This window comes from Anoplopoma fimbria, chromosome 22 (assembly GCF_027596085.1).
Source record: "Anoplopoma fimbria isolate UVic2021 breed Golden Eagle Sablefish chromosome 22, Afim_UVic_2022, whole genome shotgun sequence".
Taxonomy (NCBI): Eukaryota; Metazoa; Chordata; class Actinopteri; order Perciformes; family Anoplopomatidae; genus Anoplopoma; species Anoplopoma fimbria.
In genome coordinates this window covers 12,071,152-12,090,519 of record NC_072470.1, presented here as the reverse complement: position 1 = coordinate 12,090,519, position 19,368 = coordinate 12,071,152, and the positions used below count along the sequence as shown (strand labels likewise).

Below are 19,368 nucleotides of genomic sequence, written 5' to 3'. Positions count from 1 at the left end.
AAAAACACACCAAGATGATTTTTCCCTACTTCTTCTAGAAAATAAAGATTAGTCTTTTCAACAAAGTAGTTTAATTATTTGCAAATAACCTAATGTCGTCTAATTATTTCCGATATGTGCAATAGGTTTGAAGTTATATTGTTGACTAGTCGAAGTTTTGAATTGGGCCTATTACAGCATCTGTTTATTCACAGAGCACACTGTATTGAACACAAATACAGGTATTAAAAATGGTTGCCATAAAGATGTTAATCCTAGGGACGAAGAACAGACTAATGGATGGATAGATGGGTGGATAAAAATGAACAATTCAAATACAACTTGAGGTTTGTCAGCCAAAGCCCCGCCCCCCCCAAAAAAGCCGTAGTGTAATGTGGAAATTAGGCACACACACACACACACACACACACACACACACACACACACACACACACACACACACACACACACACACACACACACACACACACACACACACACACAGAGAGAGAGAGAGAGACAAGAGACAACGTACTGTAAAGATCCAGGATGCCTGCATTACCTTGACAGTAGTGTACGCTGTTTTAGAAAGACATTTTACTCTTAGAAAGCACCCTTATGATTACAATCATTCCTTTTTTTGATACAAATGTCTGAAATGCTTTAGCTGTGTCCGCAATTACAAAGAGATGGCAAATATTCGACCGCACTTATTTGTATCTCATCTCTCTTTGCCCCCCCCTTACCCATACTTGTTTTATACATTGCATAGAAGTTTAAAAACCGAACTCTGTTATTAATAAAACAACTTCAAGAAACTACTGAAATCTACATGTTTTTCTTTTGTTTGTATTTTTACGCGTCGTTGCTGGAACCGCAATCCTTCACAAAAATAGACGTTATATATTCTCTTTGTAAACTGTGTTTCCAATCCAGTTGATATGACTAGAAAAGCATGCGCTAGGGAGGGGAGGAGAGGGAGGCCGCCGGGGATGAAGATTTGGAGGGGGGGGGGGGTCGTCAGAAGGGCAGGGCCTCGTGCTGTTCGGCACTCTGCTCGTCCGTCATCACGCTGACCAGTGACTCCATGGCCCGGCCCAGATCATCGGCCATGTGGAACAAACTGCCAATACTGGGACCTGTAGAGAGAGAGGGGAAGGGAATGCTTAGACAAACTTCACGGGTAAAAATGTACGGGTAAAAATGGGCTATTCTGTGTGCTGCGTACATAACAAGACATCTACAGAAGCTCTGCGAAGCTACATGATGACAACACTACGGAAGCCCTAAGAGGCAAGTGAGAAAATACTAATTAGCAAATGTTAGCATTTTAAAAACGCTGGTGAAAGCATGGTAAAAACTATACCTGCAAACAGCATGTCTGCTTTAAGGAAGCCCTGAGAGGCTAGTGAGAATTAATGCATTTTATAAATCTGATCTTAATTGATATCCCTTTTGTTTTATCAGGTGAAAAAAATTGTTTTGTTTTTATCAGTTAATTTTGACTGTGATTTAATTCCAATAATAGATAAAAAAGATGGCAAAATAACTACAAAAGATTTTGCAAAAAGTCTGAATTCATGCTTTGTTAGGTCTGTCCGCAAGACGGTAAGCAAATAACTTTAAAAATGCGTGTTCTCTGAATGGAGCTTGGATTGATTTGTGCTATGCTTTGCTTACATTGTAGCTGCTTCATCAACAACAAAATAACGTAATTTAGGCGTAAATACAAGAGTGCCATTATTGTTTGTACCATATGGCCACGGTCACCATAGTAATAAAAATGGGCCAAATGTAAAACGTGCAGGTCAAAAACCTTTTTTCAAATATCTCTTAGAATCTTTTATTCACTGTAGAAAATCTAAATGTGTCTCTTTAGTCTGCTGCTTAAAATGTTCAAGCATCCTGACTGGCTGACTGGCTGCTATGACCTGAATGAATAGCTCACAACCTGTTTTTCTTGCTGCTGTTGATGCCAGGCTGTAGGCATCCCATATTAAATTACAAAGTCATACTAAAAACTGCAAATAACACAGGAAGGCACTGTAATCATTAACACTATGGGTAGGTATACAAACACACCACCTGAACCCTATAATGTTTCAGTTGGAATATTATTATAGGCCTATTACAGAAGATGCATAGCCTGAGTATAATTCTATTACAATTAATAAACAATAATAAAATCACATATATAACATGCTTAAATAAATAATGAATCAATCAGAATAAGATGCAAGAGACTGCTGTTATCGGCAGATACACACACGGATATGTCCTTTTTTCCACTTTAAGCACTGCTCTAAACACAAGAAATATCTCTTATCTTTGTTCATGTTATCTGATGTTGGAACTGCGAATTTCACAGTGAGACAATGAACAGTTTGTTTTATCGCTAGGGGAGCTATGTACATTAACATGTACATTGTGATATTTGGTGCGGAAGCTTTGACCTCGTCACTACCCATTAGGAAGAATCAAGGAGAGGATGATAACCAAATCTGCAAATCAGTATTACATAAAGAGAGAAGTTGGCGATGATTTATGCCTGCAGCCCCGGAATGAGTAACCTGTGATGTTGTTTGGGTCATAAAATGTCAAGCATACTCCCTCTTGCATAGGTTTTGATTGAGAAAAAAAAAAAAAAAAAGGGACCAGCTTGGTTCCATGAATCTATGAAATGCCAACCAACATCTCCCATTTTTTAAGCAAATGAAAAACAAAAAAATCAATGAAGTGAAAAGTGTGGTTAGGAGGCTACAATGGCACCCCATAGTGGGCCGAATGAGAGCACAAAGAAACTGGCAGAGTTTTAAACAGCTTGTGTTGTGAAAGTCACTGGTTTGCTCGGACTGCAATGAAGGTTTGCAGGAACAAATACACCATGTAATGATGTCTAAACTTAACACTTTTACAATAAATATATTAAATATAATATAATACATAAATAACAGACAGAGCAACAAAGAACTTTGTTGACAGCTAACTGTTTTCATGGCATTAAATTGTGGTTAAATCTTACCGTGAACCCCAAATTGTGAACAGAGGTGTGACATTAACACATCGCCTCATCCTAAAACTACATGCATAGAGAGATGTTCTATGTACACACACACACACACGCACACGCACAACAGAGCGGCAGTGTGACAGAGGACAGAAAAGGGAAAGGAAATTAAAGAGAGGGAAAGGGAGGGAGGACACTGCATCACTGCACCATGGCGTTCCCACTCTGTTGCGTGTTTAGTGCACAATTCTACTTGCTACAACAGCCAAAATGAAATCCCATTATTAGGCCAATTGTGGGATTTCTCTCATGACTGTGACTTGGTGTTCTTGAAGGGGCCAAAAGTGGTACAAACATGGTGCTTGCATGAAGCTGAGATACTCCTTAGAAATGGGGTAATGAGATTAGAAAAAGGGGGAGAGGTGAAGTTGAGCCACTAACCTGTCATGGGTGTCCCCTTCTCCCTGCTGGCTCATGGAGGAAAAGAGGAAAAGGAAGAAAAGAAAGGAAGAAAGAGAGAGAGAGAAAAAAAAAATCAGCCTTGTGTCGTTAAAAGGTAAGGTGAAAGATAAGGGAGGGGCAAGTAACGCTTTACTTAAGGTTTACAGATGTAATTAAGTTCAGTGTGTGCATTTGATCGGAGGGGGAAAAAAAGTATTCATATCCACAATGCACTTCAGCAAAGCAGGAGATACAATAGCAAAAAGTAGAATCTGAACACTGCTTTACTTTCACAATCAATCAGATACTATAGATAACGCTTTAGATTTCTTATTATTAGCAATCTTGCTTCCAATTTTGTATCATTTATTATATTTTTTTTACTTACACTGTAAAAAGTTTATCGTGGTCTTTCAGTGTTATTTGCAGTCCTATAACCTACACCTCTGAGTCTGAAAAGAGAAGCCAATGCGGAAGTGCCTTAAAGAACAACTGAATAAAGGTCTATGAGAAAATGTTCTCACTTGATTTATTCCCTCAGTAAACATTGTAAACATGAGTTTATGGAGTTTATCAATCTCTAGTTGCAAGGGTTCTCCTCTACAGCATGACTTTCATTTAGGAATTCATGGTCATATTTAAACTAAAATAGACCAAAAAGCAGGGTAGTTTTCTGAGCGTGGCTACCATGTGACTGACAAACCACAGGATTGTTCGTTAGCATTGTGCTAGAAGACTCTCTAAGTAGTCGGCTGTAAAAAAAAAATTACATCATAAACAAGCCTGTTTTACACTTTCCATAATTAGTATATCAATTGAAAACACACGTGAATTACAAATGCATCTTGCTTGCTCCTCCCAAGTCCCTGGTTACAGATTCATTTGATTGATTGAAATGATCATTAGTTGCGCACACGTTGAGTAAAGGTTCATTTTTTTTTCAATTATTTCATTGATATAATATATATATATCAGTTTGTTCTTCCCTTTTCTCTATGTGGTTTTGTTCGACTGTCATTACTGTGTCTGATGATGGTTTCATTAGCCTCTGAATACGCATTCATGGTTACCTTGACCTATAGCTGACATGACAAAAGAATATAATGTGACGTTTGTTAATGCTGCTTTGCTGATCGATGGGAACTCACTCAAGTCATTGTGTGAGCAGAGAACAGAACGCTTTAGTTTCCCCAGCCAGACGGGTTTCAAACCTCTTACTTTGATATCACAGGCTGGCTTTTCATTCTTTGGTGCTACAGTTACCTAGAAATGTTCATAATAGTTATCAATTAAAGACACTTTTAATAAAATCAAAGAAAACCAACTTTTATTTTACTCTAAGTTGAATGACTTATGTAAAGCTTCACTTAAAAAACATTTTTGTGCCCTTTCAGATAAATAAAATCGTCTGATTTGAAACATTAAAGTGAGTGGATTTTGTGTAAGTTTCGCTGTTCCGTACCCTGGCTATGTGGAAAAGAATTATTTAGCTGTTCCATCACTTCCTCCAACCCAGATGCATCTTGGGAAGGGCTGGATAGCTCGTCATCACCTGAAACAGCAAGGAGGTGATGTTTTTTCATTTCCAGAACTCCACGCACACACACACTTAAACAGTACATTTTAGTCTGATGTAGAACAACGTCCAACATCATGGTATCTACAAGCTGTGAAATCACACATCTCTATTTATATCCTCCATGTTTTTAAAAGGGTGGCTGCAAATTAAAGGATATTAGTGTGGGTGTGTGTGTGTGTGTGTCCTTACCCATTGTATCAGTAGTCTGGCTAGCAGCCACACGTAGCAGTGGGAGGGAGGAGTCGGAGCGCTGAGAGGAGGTGGAAGGAGAGGACAGTGCTGTGCCGTTCACCTTGGAATCCGTCTGAAACACACACACGCACGCACACGCACACATTAGATACAACGCAAATTGGCAGCCACGCCGCACGGCTTAATTAGAGGAGTCCAAAGGCGAACGAAGTGTGTGTGTGTGTGTGTGTGTGTGTGTTGGACCAAGGAGTTGGCTCGATCCTCTGTGTCAGCTGTTACTGGCAGTCAGACAGCGTGGAGGAAGCTGCTCCGGTCTGAGATGGAAGCTCTCTGGTGGGAACTTCACATCAACTTTGAGGCCCTTGTTTTGTTGATCCAGGACATCAGCTAGGTAGCTGGGGCGTCTGTTGCTGGTCACTGCAGCAATGCCGGAGTTCACTGCGTTGCTCAGGGGCATGTTTAACAGCAGATGTTGAGTGGGCAGAAGCGGTTTTGTCATAATTGTTTCCACTGTCTGCTGAGGGATCTAAAGCGGCTTTACTCTTTGTTACTAAACTCACTTATCTTGGTCCTCTCTGTGCTTACAGACTGTGGAACTTTATGCCTTATTGTCAATTGGACACTGACCCATGGGGTGTGCTACAATTAGGGCTGTACCGATTGTCATTTCTTGAAATTCAAAGCTTCTATTCATTCTTGGGAGTTTCAGAATGAAGCCTTTGCGTTATATTTCATGATGTCATCACCGTTCGTTAACGATTATTTTAACATGTTTGTCTTGTTTAGGGTTTCATTGTACTTAGTTCCATCCCTCTCATGTCCGTTCTAGTTTAAATAAACCAAAATGGGATTCCGCCATATTACTAAATACTAAAAAGTAGTACAAAAACCAATAGGTAATGTCGCTGTGACTACGTCTACTTCTTGTATACAGTCTATGGTCAGAACTAGGCATCTAAAGGGTTTCATTTTGTATAAGAGATATGGTAAATAATCATAGGTGAAAATTATGTATTCAAAAATGCTGGAATATCAATAAGAATATCCTTCAGTTCACACAAAAAGATGAGGCATGCAGGTTGTTTTGGGTGACAATTGATTTGAGCAGCAACAACAGTTATATATTTGTATACTGTGGTGCCGTAGTGAGTGAACAAGTACCTGCTCCAGCAGCTGTCTGAGCCTGTGCAGTTGGGACTCCAGCTGTTTGTTGTGGTCCTCCAGTATCTGCATACGGGCCTCCAGACGTCCTTTGTGCTGCCGCAGTAGTTTAGCCTCGGCGATAAGCTCGGCGTCGCGCGCACTCTGCGGTGACACCGGGAGCATTTCCGGGGGCGACGGCAGCGGGGACAGGCCCTTTCTGTCGTGGGCCTTCTTCAGGCGGTCGTACTCGGACTGCAGCTTCCTGCGGCGAGGGAAGCAAGAGGAATTAATCTGCTGCTTGCAAGCTCTGATACACATGTGAAATATCAAACACCCGCTGCTTAAGAGAGAAGGTGAACTTTTGTTGTATTGATTATAGAAGGGAGGCTGGGTCACGGGAAAAACATTGTGCAAAATATAAATAAAACAGTACCAGTAAGCATCATTCAGTGAGTCATTTTTTTAAAAATCCTTTCCCCCAAAGTTAAACATAATTCTCCAGTTGGAATGAGCAAATGGAGGCTGAGTTGAGAAAAACCTATTAAGAAGACCGACGTCAAATGTTCAGTCTTTATTGATTTCTATTTAAGGACATTTGTATTCTAGGCCTGATTAAATCCAAGTACACTGGTACTTGGTTGCTTTTACTTAGAGACTTTTACAGGGGTTGAAGATTTATATAATTAAATTAAACGGGGGTTGAAGATTTATATAATTAAGTTAAAGACATTTTCATATCCCTTTAAACCCTGTTAGGTATACACATTCAACTTAACACTTGAACATGAAAATTTAAAACTTGGTCTGTGCGGCTTGGAGGAATTTCCATGAGGAAACAGGGCAACATGTTAGCAAAAAATCTTAAAAAAAGGGATATCCCGGGATTCCCAATACTGTCTGGTAATTAAAGTATACACGATTAAAAGGGAAGCAAAAGTTGCCTTCTCCTTAAAGCTACACTGTCATTTTTGAAAGAAGAAATACTGCAATTTTCTTTTTACGAATAAAAAGTTATGTTCATAAGCAACTGCTTTGCTGCTACAGTCTTACTTGATCGAGTATAGGGACACACCTATAGCGCCTTTTTTACAGACAAAGTACAAAAGCTTACATTTGGGTACTAGTAAGTTAATAAAACCAGTACAGTTCTAACAATGACTTTTGATTGAACATGTTTTATTTTCACCTTTTGTTCTTAATTTTCTGACATGTTGCTGTTGCTGACATTTTAACATTCATCATTGTGTTCTTTTGATACAAACGTAGCATAGTTTGCAATAGGGATATTAATAATCAACCTTTTAAACATGCCTTCAGTTTAACATGTTTAAAAAAATATTTATTTTAATGCAACAAAAACTATAACGCTCTCATAATACTTTCAAATGTTACCTTGTCAAATGTAGGATTTTGCAAGAAACTTGGTTTCACGGCAATGTAAATTAGATATTAGAAAATGTATTATGAACTGTTAAACACTAGCTCTAATCATCTTATAATATAAAAATAAAACCTATTAATGCCCAGTATTTAAATAAAATAAAAAATTATTTTCTTAATCATGCTTTTTCAAGCACCCCTATAGATTAACCTGACCCACCGGATGGTTTGTTACACGAAACCATCTGAGACGGCTTAATTGGAAACTCTTTTGATGGGAAAAAAATGTGGAAGGTGATTGGATGAACCATCCCTTTTTTTCAATGAATATACTCGCCATTTCTTCTGAACTAACTAATGCTATTGCAGCATCTATGCCAACCTGGGGCCGGAGGACGTTTCAAGAGGCACCACAAAAATGTGGACCCAAGATCTCTGAAGAACCTAGATTGTAGAAATTAGTGACCTTTTTTAGATTCTGCAATCTATGAGTCATTTAATGCAGAATGAAGGCGGCGTAACAACTGATCCTGAGCCAAGTAAAGGTTTATACAAGATAAACCTGTTACAGAGAGTAAAGACGTAGCCAACAGAAGATAATAACTTAGAGATGTGTCTTTCGACTGACCTATTCTCTTGTTCCAGGTCATTGAGGACCCTCTCCAGCTCTCCCTTCTCCTCCGTTTCCATGGAGATGAGGATCTGGGCAGGGCTACGGGGCTGGCTGAGAGGAGAGCCTTGGTTCAGAGACTGGCAGTAGTGCTGGATCAACATGTGCTCGTCATCGCTGCAAACGCGCGCACACACACACACACGGCAAACATGTACACACACGCATATAGTCACACATACACACACACACACACACACACACACACACACACACACACACACACACACACAGCAGAATGGAGAAAAAAATGTATCAGCAAGTGACTGAAAGAGCTGTTCAACAAGACTGCACCACAGACGAAGAATCTAAAACACAGTGGGGACAGAGAGAGGGCCAGAGCTGTCGTCTTTACAACACATTTGTCCTGAATATTTTGAAGCAGTTTGATTCACCAATGCCCTGCCAACTATAAAAAGATCACACGTGTGGCCCGTGGTATCAGGGTTTTAATTGGGCCAGGTTTTTAAAATGCTGCTGTGTTCACTGCACTGCTTTCAAAATCAGCCAGTTTTCACATTCTGAATAATATAAGAGCTGCAGATATGTGCTGTTTGGGAACAACAAATCCCCTTTAAGATGATTGCGGACTTGAAAGTAAGACTCTAATTATGGGAGGAGTGTGTGGCCCTCTCAGCTCTGGTCTAAAATAGCCTCTAGATCTTTTCGCTTCATCAAGCAAGTTGCATTTTAAAGTTATGTTGATGTGTTACACTGGAGCATTTTTTTTTACTCTGCAATTCTAATTACAGGCTTAACTTTGCATGTTAGTATCCATGTGGACACATGTAAAACTTTATGCTTCAATGTCCCTGAAGCTTCTACAGTTTTTCCAACTAACTCTAGATGAAGCCACGCCGACTTCTGTATGATCAAAGCCTGATACAGCGTTGACTGTCCTGTGATTGGCTAGTACTCGTTACCTCAACACATACTTATGAGGAGCTTTCCTACACAGTGATAAAACTTTTTTTTTTAAGCCAGTGTAGCTTTAAATCATGGTGTAGCGAATCATGTAGCTATCCAGCAAGCTGCTAAATGAGAAAAATGTAACAACATACTTCATCCACAAGCACACATAAGAAAGCACATTGCTATCACCAAATGAGAGGTAACTTTGTATTTAGCATGAGAGCATGGTGTGGTTTACTAGCTAGCTAGCTTACTTAGCTGCTAAACTTTGGGCTAGCTTCACTCCCTGACGCTACTATAGTGATTATATTTTTAAGTGCGGTTTTCATGGGAGTATGATGAAAATATTGATGCAGCCATCGACACTAGGTGCTTTCTTGAGGGGAAATTAGTCCGGCAGCAGACAGTATTCTAAAATACATGGACATTTTGCTTTGTGCATCTGTAGGATAAAGTCTGAACAATTAAAGTTTCTTCACAACTTGTTCAAAATATGTATTTCAAAATATATATTTTGTTATATTTAAAACTGCAACATTTCGCCGCAAAAAAGTCTTTACAATCGATCACCGCCATCTGTGGATTTGCTCACTGGCAAAGTAAATCAATGCAAAGTTTTACACGTTGGGTTTAGTTTGACTTAGTAAGCAGTCTGAAATTAAAATAGTGTTGCTTCATCAACTTTTATTCAACCTGCTCTGTCTGAGTATAAACTGTTGACATCAAAACATGTCTTTTGAATTAACCGTCTAAACGTTTCATGCCATTTTCTGGTGGGACTGGACCTTAATGCCTAAGTAGGCCGAGACGTTCATGATGATTTGAATGGTTTTGACCAGCTCTAATAACTCAGAAAACAAGTTAACATGTTTCTGAGGTAAGGGAGTCAGAGAAAGCAAATGCATAGTAACAGTGATGAGTTTAAACTGATTGTGAACATATATGCTTACATGAAAATTGTACGTTTAGATTAGCATTAATTGGGATCCTGGGATTTTGTTAATGTGCGGCAATTTTACTTTATATTTACTGTTAATTATAATCACCTGGAGGAAATCTTGTCCCTCAGGACAATATGAATACAATCGACTAGATGTAATGATAGTAAGTGGTAATATCAGGTATATAAATTTGTATGGAATATAATGACATAAGATAAAATTAGGTTGTATCCAGGATATTGAGCACATACAAACATAGTCACTGACATATATCCCAACCAGCCAATGGGGACCAAAGACGACATAGCCGGTACACACATAGCGAGCCAATCAGTGAGTGAGGTGGGTTAGCAAACACAAAGCAAGCAAACAAAAAGCGGTTCTCACATGCTCTCATTGGGTGAGATACTGTCATTCAGATAAGAGCCATTACGATTCTCCATTTCTGCTAACCTGTGGAGGGGGAAGAAACAGAGCAGTCAGTCCCAAAGTAGCAGATTGTGGAGGGAAAATCCATCTCAAATAAAATTAAAATGTTATACTGATACGATTGTGGTTTTCTTCAGAGGGTAATCTAATGTGCAGATGGATACGAAAACACGTAGACACTAACTATGTAAGTTTATGCTGCTAGGGGTCTTTCTATCAAAACTATTACAAAAGACACAGTTTGGTGATGTCCTAAAGTATCTTGGAGGACATCACCAAACTGTGTTTTTGTTTTCTTGTTTTAGGATTCCTTCAATGTTCATCATTCAAGAGTTTCTAGCAGGAGCCCAAATGATCGACATCCAGTTAATGTAAAAACACAAAATAAAGCGGTTTCAGGTTAAAATGGAATCCATGGAAGCTGGTTTTCGCAGAATGAATGGTAAAATATTTTTGCTGAATGGAGGAAAAGTAGGCCTGGTGTCTCCAGTATTGTGTGCAAACAGCAGCAGTAAAAATTTAGATTTTGGTGATCATGGTGCTGAGACTGTTGGAGTTCCTCTGTGTTTGTCATATGTTATCATTTTACCCTTAACAGATGAAATGCTTAGACACCCACACGCTGTTTGCAGCCCTCTGTTACCCTCTGCACTTTAGATTATAGTGTTTACAACTGCTGCACTATAAAATCATGCTGCACCTTCAGTATTTTGCCTTTTTATATTTTATACTAGTTGGCTTAAATTGCCTTGAAAGCTGCCTTATAAAAGTGGCAACCGGCAGACCTCTAACATAATACGGCTATTTGGTTGGACTCGCTTGTGTTACAGCCTTTGTAACTGTTTTACAGCAGTCACATTTCTGGTGCATTAGTCACAAGCACTGCAGTATTACTGTATGCAATGTGGGAAGACGAAATAGTATGACAACATATGCTTAACACAGAAAAGCTGTATTAGCAATGAGGGCCAAAGTAGGGAGAGTTTGAATGGACATACATTGGCTTCTTATAATACAATACTATGGTTCCCTTTTTAATCCATTAAAATTAACACTTCCATGTCTGTGCTTTATCTATGGAGCTAAAGCCAGGAGTGGATCAGCTTAGACCAGAATAAAGACTGGAAACAGGAGGAAACGGCTAGTCCACAGCTGAGCAATACAAACAACATACTACATGTCAATCATCGATTAGGTGTTTTGGGTTTTTTCAACGTTGGAGTGAGCAATGTTTGTTGTGTCAGTTATTCATTCAGGCTTATTAGCTGTTGCTCTAGCTCAATATTTAGCTTACAGAGTGGCAACAATTTTCTCGTTTCACTCTCCGCAGTACACCAAAATTAGCCATGTAATTAGCATTAATTGATGATTAGATGATTGAAATGCAGCCATGCAGATAGTTTTTGGTTATATTTGTCTATGTTTTGAGCAATATGTCTCTGAGATTTCTGCTGCCAATGGAAGTGATGGAAATTTGTCCTACTAGTGTACTTGTTAATCAATTTACCCAAGTGCCCCAAACAGTTTCCATAGAGACCATCACCTTTAGAAATAAATGAGCTAACTAGAACCATATAGGGTCCTCCAGTTTGTCACCAGGTTACGACCAGAGCCCCTACAAGAGGTTCTACAGAGAACCTCGTGAGGTGTGATGGTTACACCAAGAACCCTCTATAGTTTTCTATCCAAAACCTTTCTACGCATTTGTGCTAACAAGTAGAGTTTCCTCTAGAATCCACCCAGGGTACTGCATGAGGCTCTTAAAGGGCTGGGGATGATGTGTTGCAGCGTTACCCACAACAATCATGGTTCACAATCACAGTTTTGGGGGATGTTTCGGCTGGGTGGGACTTACACAAGCTTTCAACAAGCCATAAAGAACTATTTTTTCCAACAAAGGGTTCTTCGGATGAAATGGTTTCTTAATGGAACCCTTAAACTTATAGCGAACATTTGAAGAATTAGAGGGTTCTTCACAACGAAATGGTTCTGCATTGAACCTCAAACCTTGAGGAAGAACCCTTTTGGTTCCCTTATTTACCCTTAAACGGTTGTTCATTGTGAGATCTGAGGATCATATTGTTTCTTAAAAGACACTACTGTTAAATCTGTTCCTGTTTTGGGCAAATAAAATCCCATTCATATTCATATTGTATTGGTGTGGAGGCAGGGGAGATAAACAACCATATGAATGGCTAGATACCACTAGAAATAAGTGAGAAAATATGTTTTTTTGTAATATTGTTGAACCAATTCTCTCAAAGGAAAAATAACCCTGCTATTATCTTTTAAGAAACCATAGTCTGGCCATTAAGACAGGCCTTGCAAACTAACCTCCCCGCTGTGCTTCTCCCAAAAATGATCACGATGAAATAGCTGCGAGCGAAAAGCCGAAGATTTAAATTGCTCTGTCTCTATCTTTACTAGATCAGTTGGAGTGTGAGCCCGAAAAGTAAAGAGATTTTGGGACTTTATCAGCATTAAAATAATAAAAGAAAAAGGCTTGGTGCTTGGCAGTGAGCGTTTAAGCAGATGGACTGTGACATCTGCCCAGGCCGGTGTTTTTGTACTCTGCTGCACGCTACTGAAACAAGAGATAACCTCGTGTTTTGGGGACAGTCAGCTCACTGGAGGCTTAATTATGTTACTTCTTCACCCTACCACCCTTCCTTTAATCCGCTGGATGGTATCTGGAATCCGCCAGATCTAGACGCGACAGGGGCTGAGAGCACAGGGCCAGAGGGGGAGTGTGACTCAGCATATGTGTCCGTCGGCGTGTGCTGGTGTGTATTTCTATGTGTGTGTGTGTGTGTGTGTGTGTGTGTGTGTGTGTGTGTGTGTGTTAGCCCGAGGCAACAGTGAGTGGTGTCAAGTACTCTCTGGCAGGGATAAAATACTCAGCCAACTCAGACCTCATACTGGCACCAAAGAGGAATGCCAACAGCTAACGACTGATTGATTTGATGACCGATCGATTGACTGCTTGATTGACTCATGGTTTGATTGATTTGACTGCTTCTTGTCCCCTCAGTGGTGGGTTTCTAGGCAGTTAGGATCACTGCAAACTGCAGGAACATTGAAACGTTTTGTTGAATAAGCTCTGACTGACTCAGTGTGGCAACACAATATTATATATCTTTTTTTTTTCTCGCACATGCTGGCGCACTGGACGGCACAAGCAACATCTCAGAAGCATTAGCATATGCTTATACTGGACTCTCGCTGCAGAGCGCTTATTCACCAAAAACTTAATGCATCACTTTATCATTGGAAAAGATTACATTTCTACTGTATGCAAAGGGATATCTTGACATTTTTGTTAATCCTTATATTATTTGTCCTTTTCATTAGAACCTGACTGAGTAGTAGCACATTCATCATCAAAAAGTTTTAGTCAAATACTGTTTTTTCTTCGTTGTGAAAAACCCAGGCAGTGATAATATGTTTAATTTGAAAGTTTGGGTTTTTTGAAGTGGGATTGTATGAGGTACCTTTCCATAGTCAGTGTATTACCTACAATAGAAGGCGGTCAGCAGACTACCGGTTTGAAGTACCAGACAGCACGGGAGCAAAGCAATGCCCTGCTATGGACAGGGGTAGAATCAATGTATTTTAGCCACCTAAAAAAATCTATATCAGCTTAAGTGTTCACTATGCTTAGAATATCTTTACCGCTTCACCTTGCAGTCAGACAGCCCTGTTTAAGTTTTCTCTCTTCAAAACCCCCAGACTCTTTTGATACATTTTACCTCAAGTAACGTGAGATTTGCTGTTTTTACCACTGCCTTTGTTGGTTAACCTGTCCATGTTATTGTGTGACTTTGGTGAATCAAAACTAACCCCAAAGTTACTCTATGACCAGGTGCCAACCTCCAGTCCTGAAGTGTGAAGCCAATGCTGAAGTGTCTAAAACCTGCATTCTCTCTAATGGCCATCAGGGAGCGACTCCTCTGGTTATATAAAAGTATTTGAAAAACTTCTCACTTGATTTATCAGTAAACATTGTAAACATGAGTTTATGGCCTCAATCGCTAGTTTCAAGTCTTCTTCAATACAGCATGATGTTCATTTAGTAAATCATGGTCCATTTAGAGTCAAATAGAACATAAAGCAGAGTGTGCTTCAGGGATACGGTGTCCCTACGTCACTCTTCCGCATTCCAAATGTAGTCACTTCAGTTCACTGGTTGCAAAATGACAAGATGGCGAAAGCAGTAATCCAAGAGGGTCACGGCCAAAATGCCGAACATGAGGCTTCAAAACGACAGTCCACCAATGTGTCACGCAACGACCACTACGTTCACAAACTATTGGGTTGAGGCAGCGGTATACCAGCAGCTCCCGTGTTCTACAGGGTAAAATTACTGTTAGGTCAAAGGAGTCCTGTGGCTTTGAAGAGAGTATGGATAACGGCTTTAGTTTCCGGTCAGAAAGAGCTTTCTAATGTCAAGGTAAACTACAGCTGAATATATTGTTAATATAGCATACACATAAACTGATAATGATTTGTTTAGGTGGCTGAAATAGGTCCACAGCAAGACATTGCTACTGTAGGTAATACATTGACTATGGATAAGTATATAGTTGGTATAGAGTTTGTCAAGATATCCCATTGTCCATTCAAAAGAGAGACACTCGTACATAGACTACTTTCAAAGCACTGACATAAACAGTCATAAATATCTGGAATATTGATCTGGAATTAGTCGTTTAGCTGCTAAAAGTACCGGAAACTCAAAATTGTGACTAAATATGTATCACTTATGTTGTCTTGGCAAATATCTGAAATATCATCAGTTGCTGTTAAGTTCGCCCATGTTGTTTCTTTACTTACATTTTATCCGTTACTTATACCTTTAGCTCCTTGTTCAGACTTTTTAAAACTTTTTTGTCAAATGGGGAACCCTATGCTCACCTGTGCGTCTCCTTTGATGTGTTGTCATTATAAGTCTTTCAGTTTTTGTTCAGAGACGTTAATCATTCTGGAGGCTGCAGGCTTTCACTGCAGGTGTTTCTGTTATTTAGCCCACCATCATTAAGTTAATAGTTCGGACAATAACTGAAGATTATCACCTTTATGAAGGGAGGATTTATTGCAGTTCGGTTGTATTACACTGCGTTATGGGCGTACTTAATAAACTGAGTGTACCTCAGTGTCATTGAACGCTTGTGCTGTGGGGCTTTAAGTTGTGATTTATTAATTTAATGTTTTGTATAACTTCAAATCCTTTGCACAGCACATGATGTATAAATGCAGAGTGGGAAGAAACACATTTGGGAGTTAAGTTTTCTGTACTTTAGACTCATCTACAGTGGAATATAGATGATAAACGACATCAATTGGCCTCTATATGCACCACATGCAAACACAGACAACTGTATATGACATATGCCTGAAAGGTAGGTACACATCTTCAGTGTTAGCATATAATAATAACTAAATTACTAAAATAGGATCACTGAGTCGCGAGCAATTGCTTTGAGTCACTTAAACAAGCCTGAGTGGGTGGTGAAGCTTTTAACTAGAGGAAAATAATCTGACTTGTTCTGAGGTAAAAACACCTCGAAGTTGTGACTTACAGCTTTAAACACCATAAAACTCTTTAATGATCAGCTTTTAGATCTACTGAATGGAATGAACATGGGAATGTTGACCGCGACTACCCAAGAATGCATTGGCAAGGAATTAGGGCAACTGATCCCCTGTGAGTTAACTGCTGCAAAGAAGAAGAGAAGAAAGAAAGACATCCCAATGCGGGAAGTTTGCCATGCTCTAGCGTTTTTCTCCAAATTCATGATTCCAAATCTCATCAATCAAAATGTTTCTGGTGTCTCGGAGAGCTCTCCGGAGGAGCCATTATCAGCAGCACTCGGAAGGGCCGAGGATAGCAGCGGGGAATGCTAAAGTGGAGCATTACTCCATCGCGTCCTGCTGAATGCAGATAGTGCGTTACCGGTTGGCGTAGTGCTCGATCCGAGTGTGCGTGTCGTCATGCGAGAGCTGAGGGGACGATCCAGGCCTGCGACAGAGAGAAAAACAAACAGAATAATAAAAAAAAAAGAGATATTGAATCCAACCTGGGGGGATTCATTAATTCCGGCGCATACATGCACAAGCCGCAATGATCTACAGGAGACCTATGGCGCGAGTGACAGTACGAGGCACAGATGTGTGGCGGTGTGAAGTACTCTGTAAATAATCTCCCCCGCTTGTATCCTGCACTACTTGCTTTTGAATACATTTTCCTTTGCTTCAAAAGATGCATCAGATCTGAGATCTCGCACCTCGACTGCACAGGGAAAGTATTTTGACATCACTAGCCGTGAATCCCTGAGGATAACAACTTTTCTTACTTAATGTTTAAGTCCTTGAGAAATAAAGGTTTGACTCTTTTAAAAATTGTTGTTTTACAAAAGGCACCTTGAGGTTTGGAAGATTTGTCTGTCAAGAGCCTTACGGATGAGTTTTGATCACAAAGTAAAGGTGACTGAATAAGGAAGAACCACTCCAAAATCCAAACACATAAAGTCCTTTGGACTGGTATTACAATTCGATACTTGATTCTAAATGATCTATATGCCACTTGTGGTTATTGGTATGCTGATTTAGGCACCGGATCTGCTCAGGTTGCTAGATGTGTGAGTTCTGCAGGGTAATGAAGATCCATCTCCTTGTGGCCTTTGTTTGTAAGCTTATGTTTACTTAAAAGAGTATTTTCCCTTTACAAAATCAGTTCCTCAAATTAACATAACTGTGCTTGGAATAAATAAACTTTGCGCCATGAGTTTTGTTTGTTTGCTTTGAGTTAAGATGTGTCAGTTTTGTAGCAATGGGTTACTGTCTAAATTAAAGACATTATACATATTAGGATCTATTTTAAAAATATCTATCTGGTATTGTATTAAGAAGTCACTCCCCCTCTGTTTATGTTGTAATCTGAGCTTCTCTGTGCTTTGTTTACATAGCTTGGCCGGCCGCATGTGCCTTAAAGTGCATGTTAGCACATGTGAGCGTGCCTCACCGGCTAGCAACACGGCCGCCGGTCTGCACCGTGCTCATATGGCTGTTACAGCTGATATCCCTTCCCAACCCACCCTCCAGTTTGTCCTTGAATGGCAGCCTCTTCCATCAGTGTGTGAATGGGTGAATGACGACAGGTAGCGCACAGGGCTTTGGGTGATTGGACGAGTAGAAACGAGCTATATTAGCGGATGTCCATCTGCCATCACTGCACGATTAAATACAGAATATATATATATATATATATATATATATATATATATATATATATAGTAACACAGTGATCTTTCACTTTCTATACAGAATAAATGTTATTTAAATGGAAGCCTGCGGCACAAACACACTGCACCTGTCCACATCCGACGTACACAATCTGCATGGTGATGTCGGGTCAAGCGGCAGCAAGAAACTATTTACGATGTAAACTCACCACAGCTACAAACAGAATGGCAGTACACAATGACTGTAAAATTGGTGGAGTTGAGTGTGTGTGAGTTCCTGTACTTGCTATGTAGTGAGGACCCAATTAAGTTTACAACAGGGTGAGGACATTTTTGGAATATGAGGACATTTAGGCCGGTCCTTACTTCTTCAAAGGCCTGTTTGAAGGTTAATACTTGGTTGAAGGTTCAGGTAAGAAAAAGGTTTAGGTTAGCGAGAGGGTAAGGAATTTAGTTGTGACGGTTAGGGAATATATTATGCAAATAAGGGTCCTCACAAAGACAGAAGTACAGAGTGTGTTTGTGTGTGTTTTTGATCGGGGGCTAGAAATGGTAGAGGACAACACGCATGTACATTAGCGCATGATATTATTTGCTTAAAGTCCCAAGTGTGTGTATGTGTGTCTGTATGTGTGGATCTGTAACTGTTGTGGTGTTTCACTGTGTGAAATGACCATGCAGCCTCCGCTGCATTCACTGCATCCTCGTTCCCTGGTCTGAGAAAGTACTGATAAGTACAACTCAGCCATGCGGACGTTCATAAGTACTTGCACGACTACTAATGACTACCTATGTCTGCGTGTGCTTTGTGCTACTGCACGTGAATCTAATGATGCTGACCTGAAGCGTCGACCCTTGCCCCAGTAATCAAATTACAAAATCTCTATTCCAGTGCAGTGTTTAGTCTTATTTCTAAAATCATTATATTGTATACGCATTACCCAGAGTCATAAATAACCCACATAATTCATAAGGCGTCAAATTTAAGGGTTTAGTCTGTGATTCTAATCCAGTAGGCCAACACTTTTTGTTCAGCGAATATCTCCTATCCTCTATTTGAAGTTTCGAAAGTGATTCATTAGATTAAATGAGTTGGTGTTTTTTATTTTATTTTCACTAGATCCACTTTCTATAATTAATAAAACTCATCTATTATGCACATATTTTGTACAAATGCAGTCCTGTGTGTTAGGAGCGGCCATGGCCGAGTTGTACTTCTCACACAAATAAATACACACGTGTGTATACATGCATCTTGTCCTCTGTTTCCTTTTACACCCCCCAGAGTGTGTATGCGCATGTGCCAGCCAGGTACTCACGCATGGTCTACGGGCCAGAAGTTGATCAGAGTGACAGGACTGAAAGACAAAAAAAACGCAAGATGACACAGGAAGTGGAAGGACACTGCACAGCAAAGCAAAGCATGATGGGAGTGGTTGTTGGCAGAAAGGGGG

General features: G+C 39.8%; 1 protein-coding gene across 2 annotated transcripts in view; it reads right to left on the bottom strand.

Annotated features, from left to right (window-relative positions):
- Positions 1-440: 440 nt before the first annotated feature.
- Positions 441-19,368, bottom strand: part of LOC129111958 (dystrophin-like) — a 59,939-nt gene continuing 41,011 nt past the window's right edge. For both annotated transcript variants that reach the window (XM_054624121.1, XM_054624122.1), the window contains 8 exons: positions 19,234-19,272; positions 16,627-16,692; positions 10,632-10,697; positions 8,350-8,508; positions 6,360-6,603; positions 5,196-5,310; positions 4,890-4,979; positions 441-1,118 (listed from right to left, as the gene is read on the bottom strand). In XM_054624121.1, the coding sequence (XP_054480096.1) occupies positions 1,000-1,118; positions 4,890-4,979; positions 5,196-5,310; positions 6,360-6,603; positions 8,350-8,508; positions 10,632-10,697; positions 16,627-16,692; positions 19,234-19,272 (898 nt within the window). In that variant the 3' untranslated portion in view covers positions 441-999. The remainder of the gene's footprint in view (positions 1,119-4,889; positions 4,980-5,195; positions 5,311-6,359; positions 6,604-8,349; positions 8,509-10,631; positions 10,698-16,626; positions 16,693-19,233; positions 19,273-19,368) is intronic.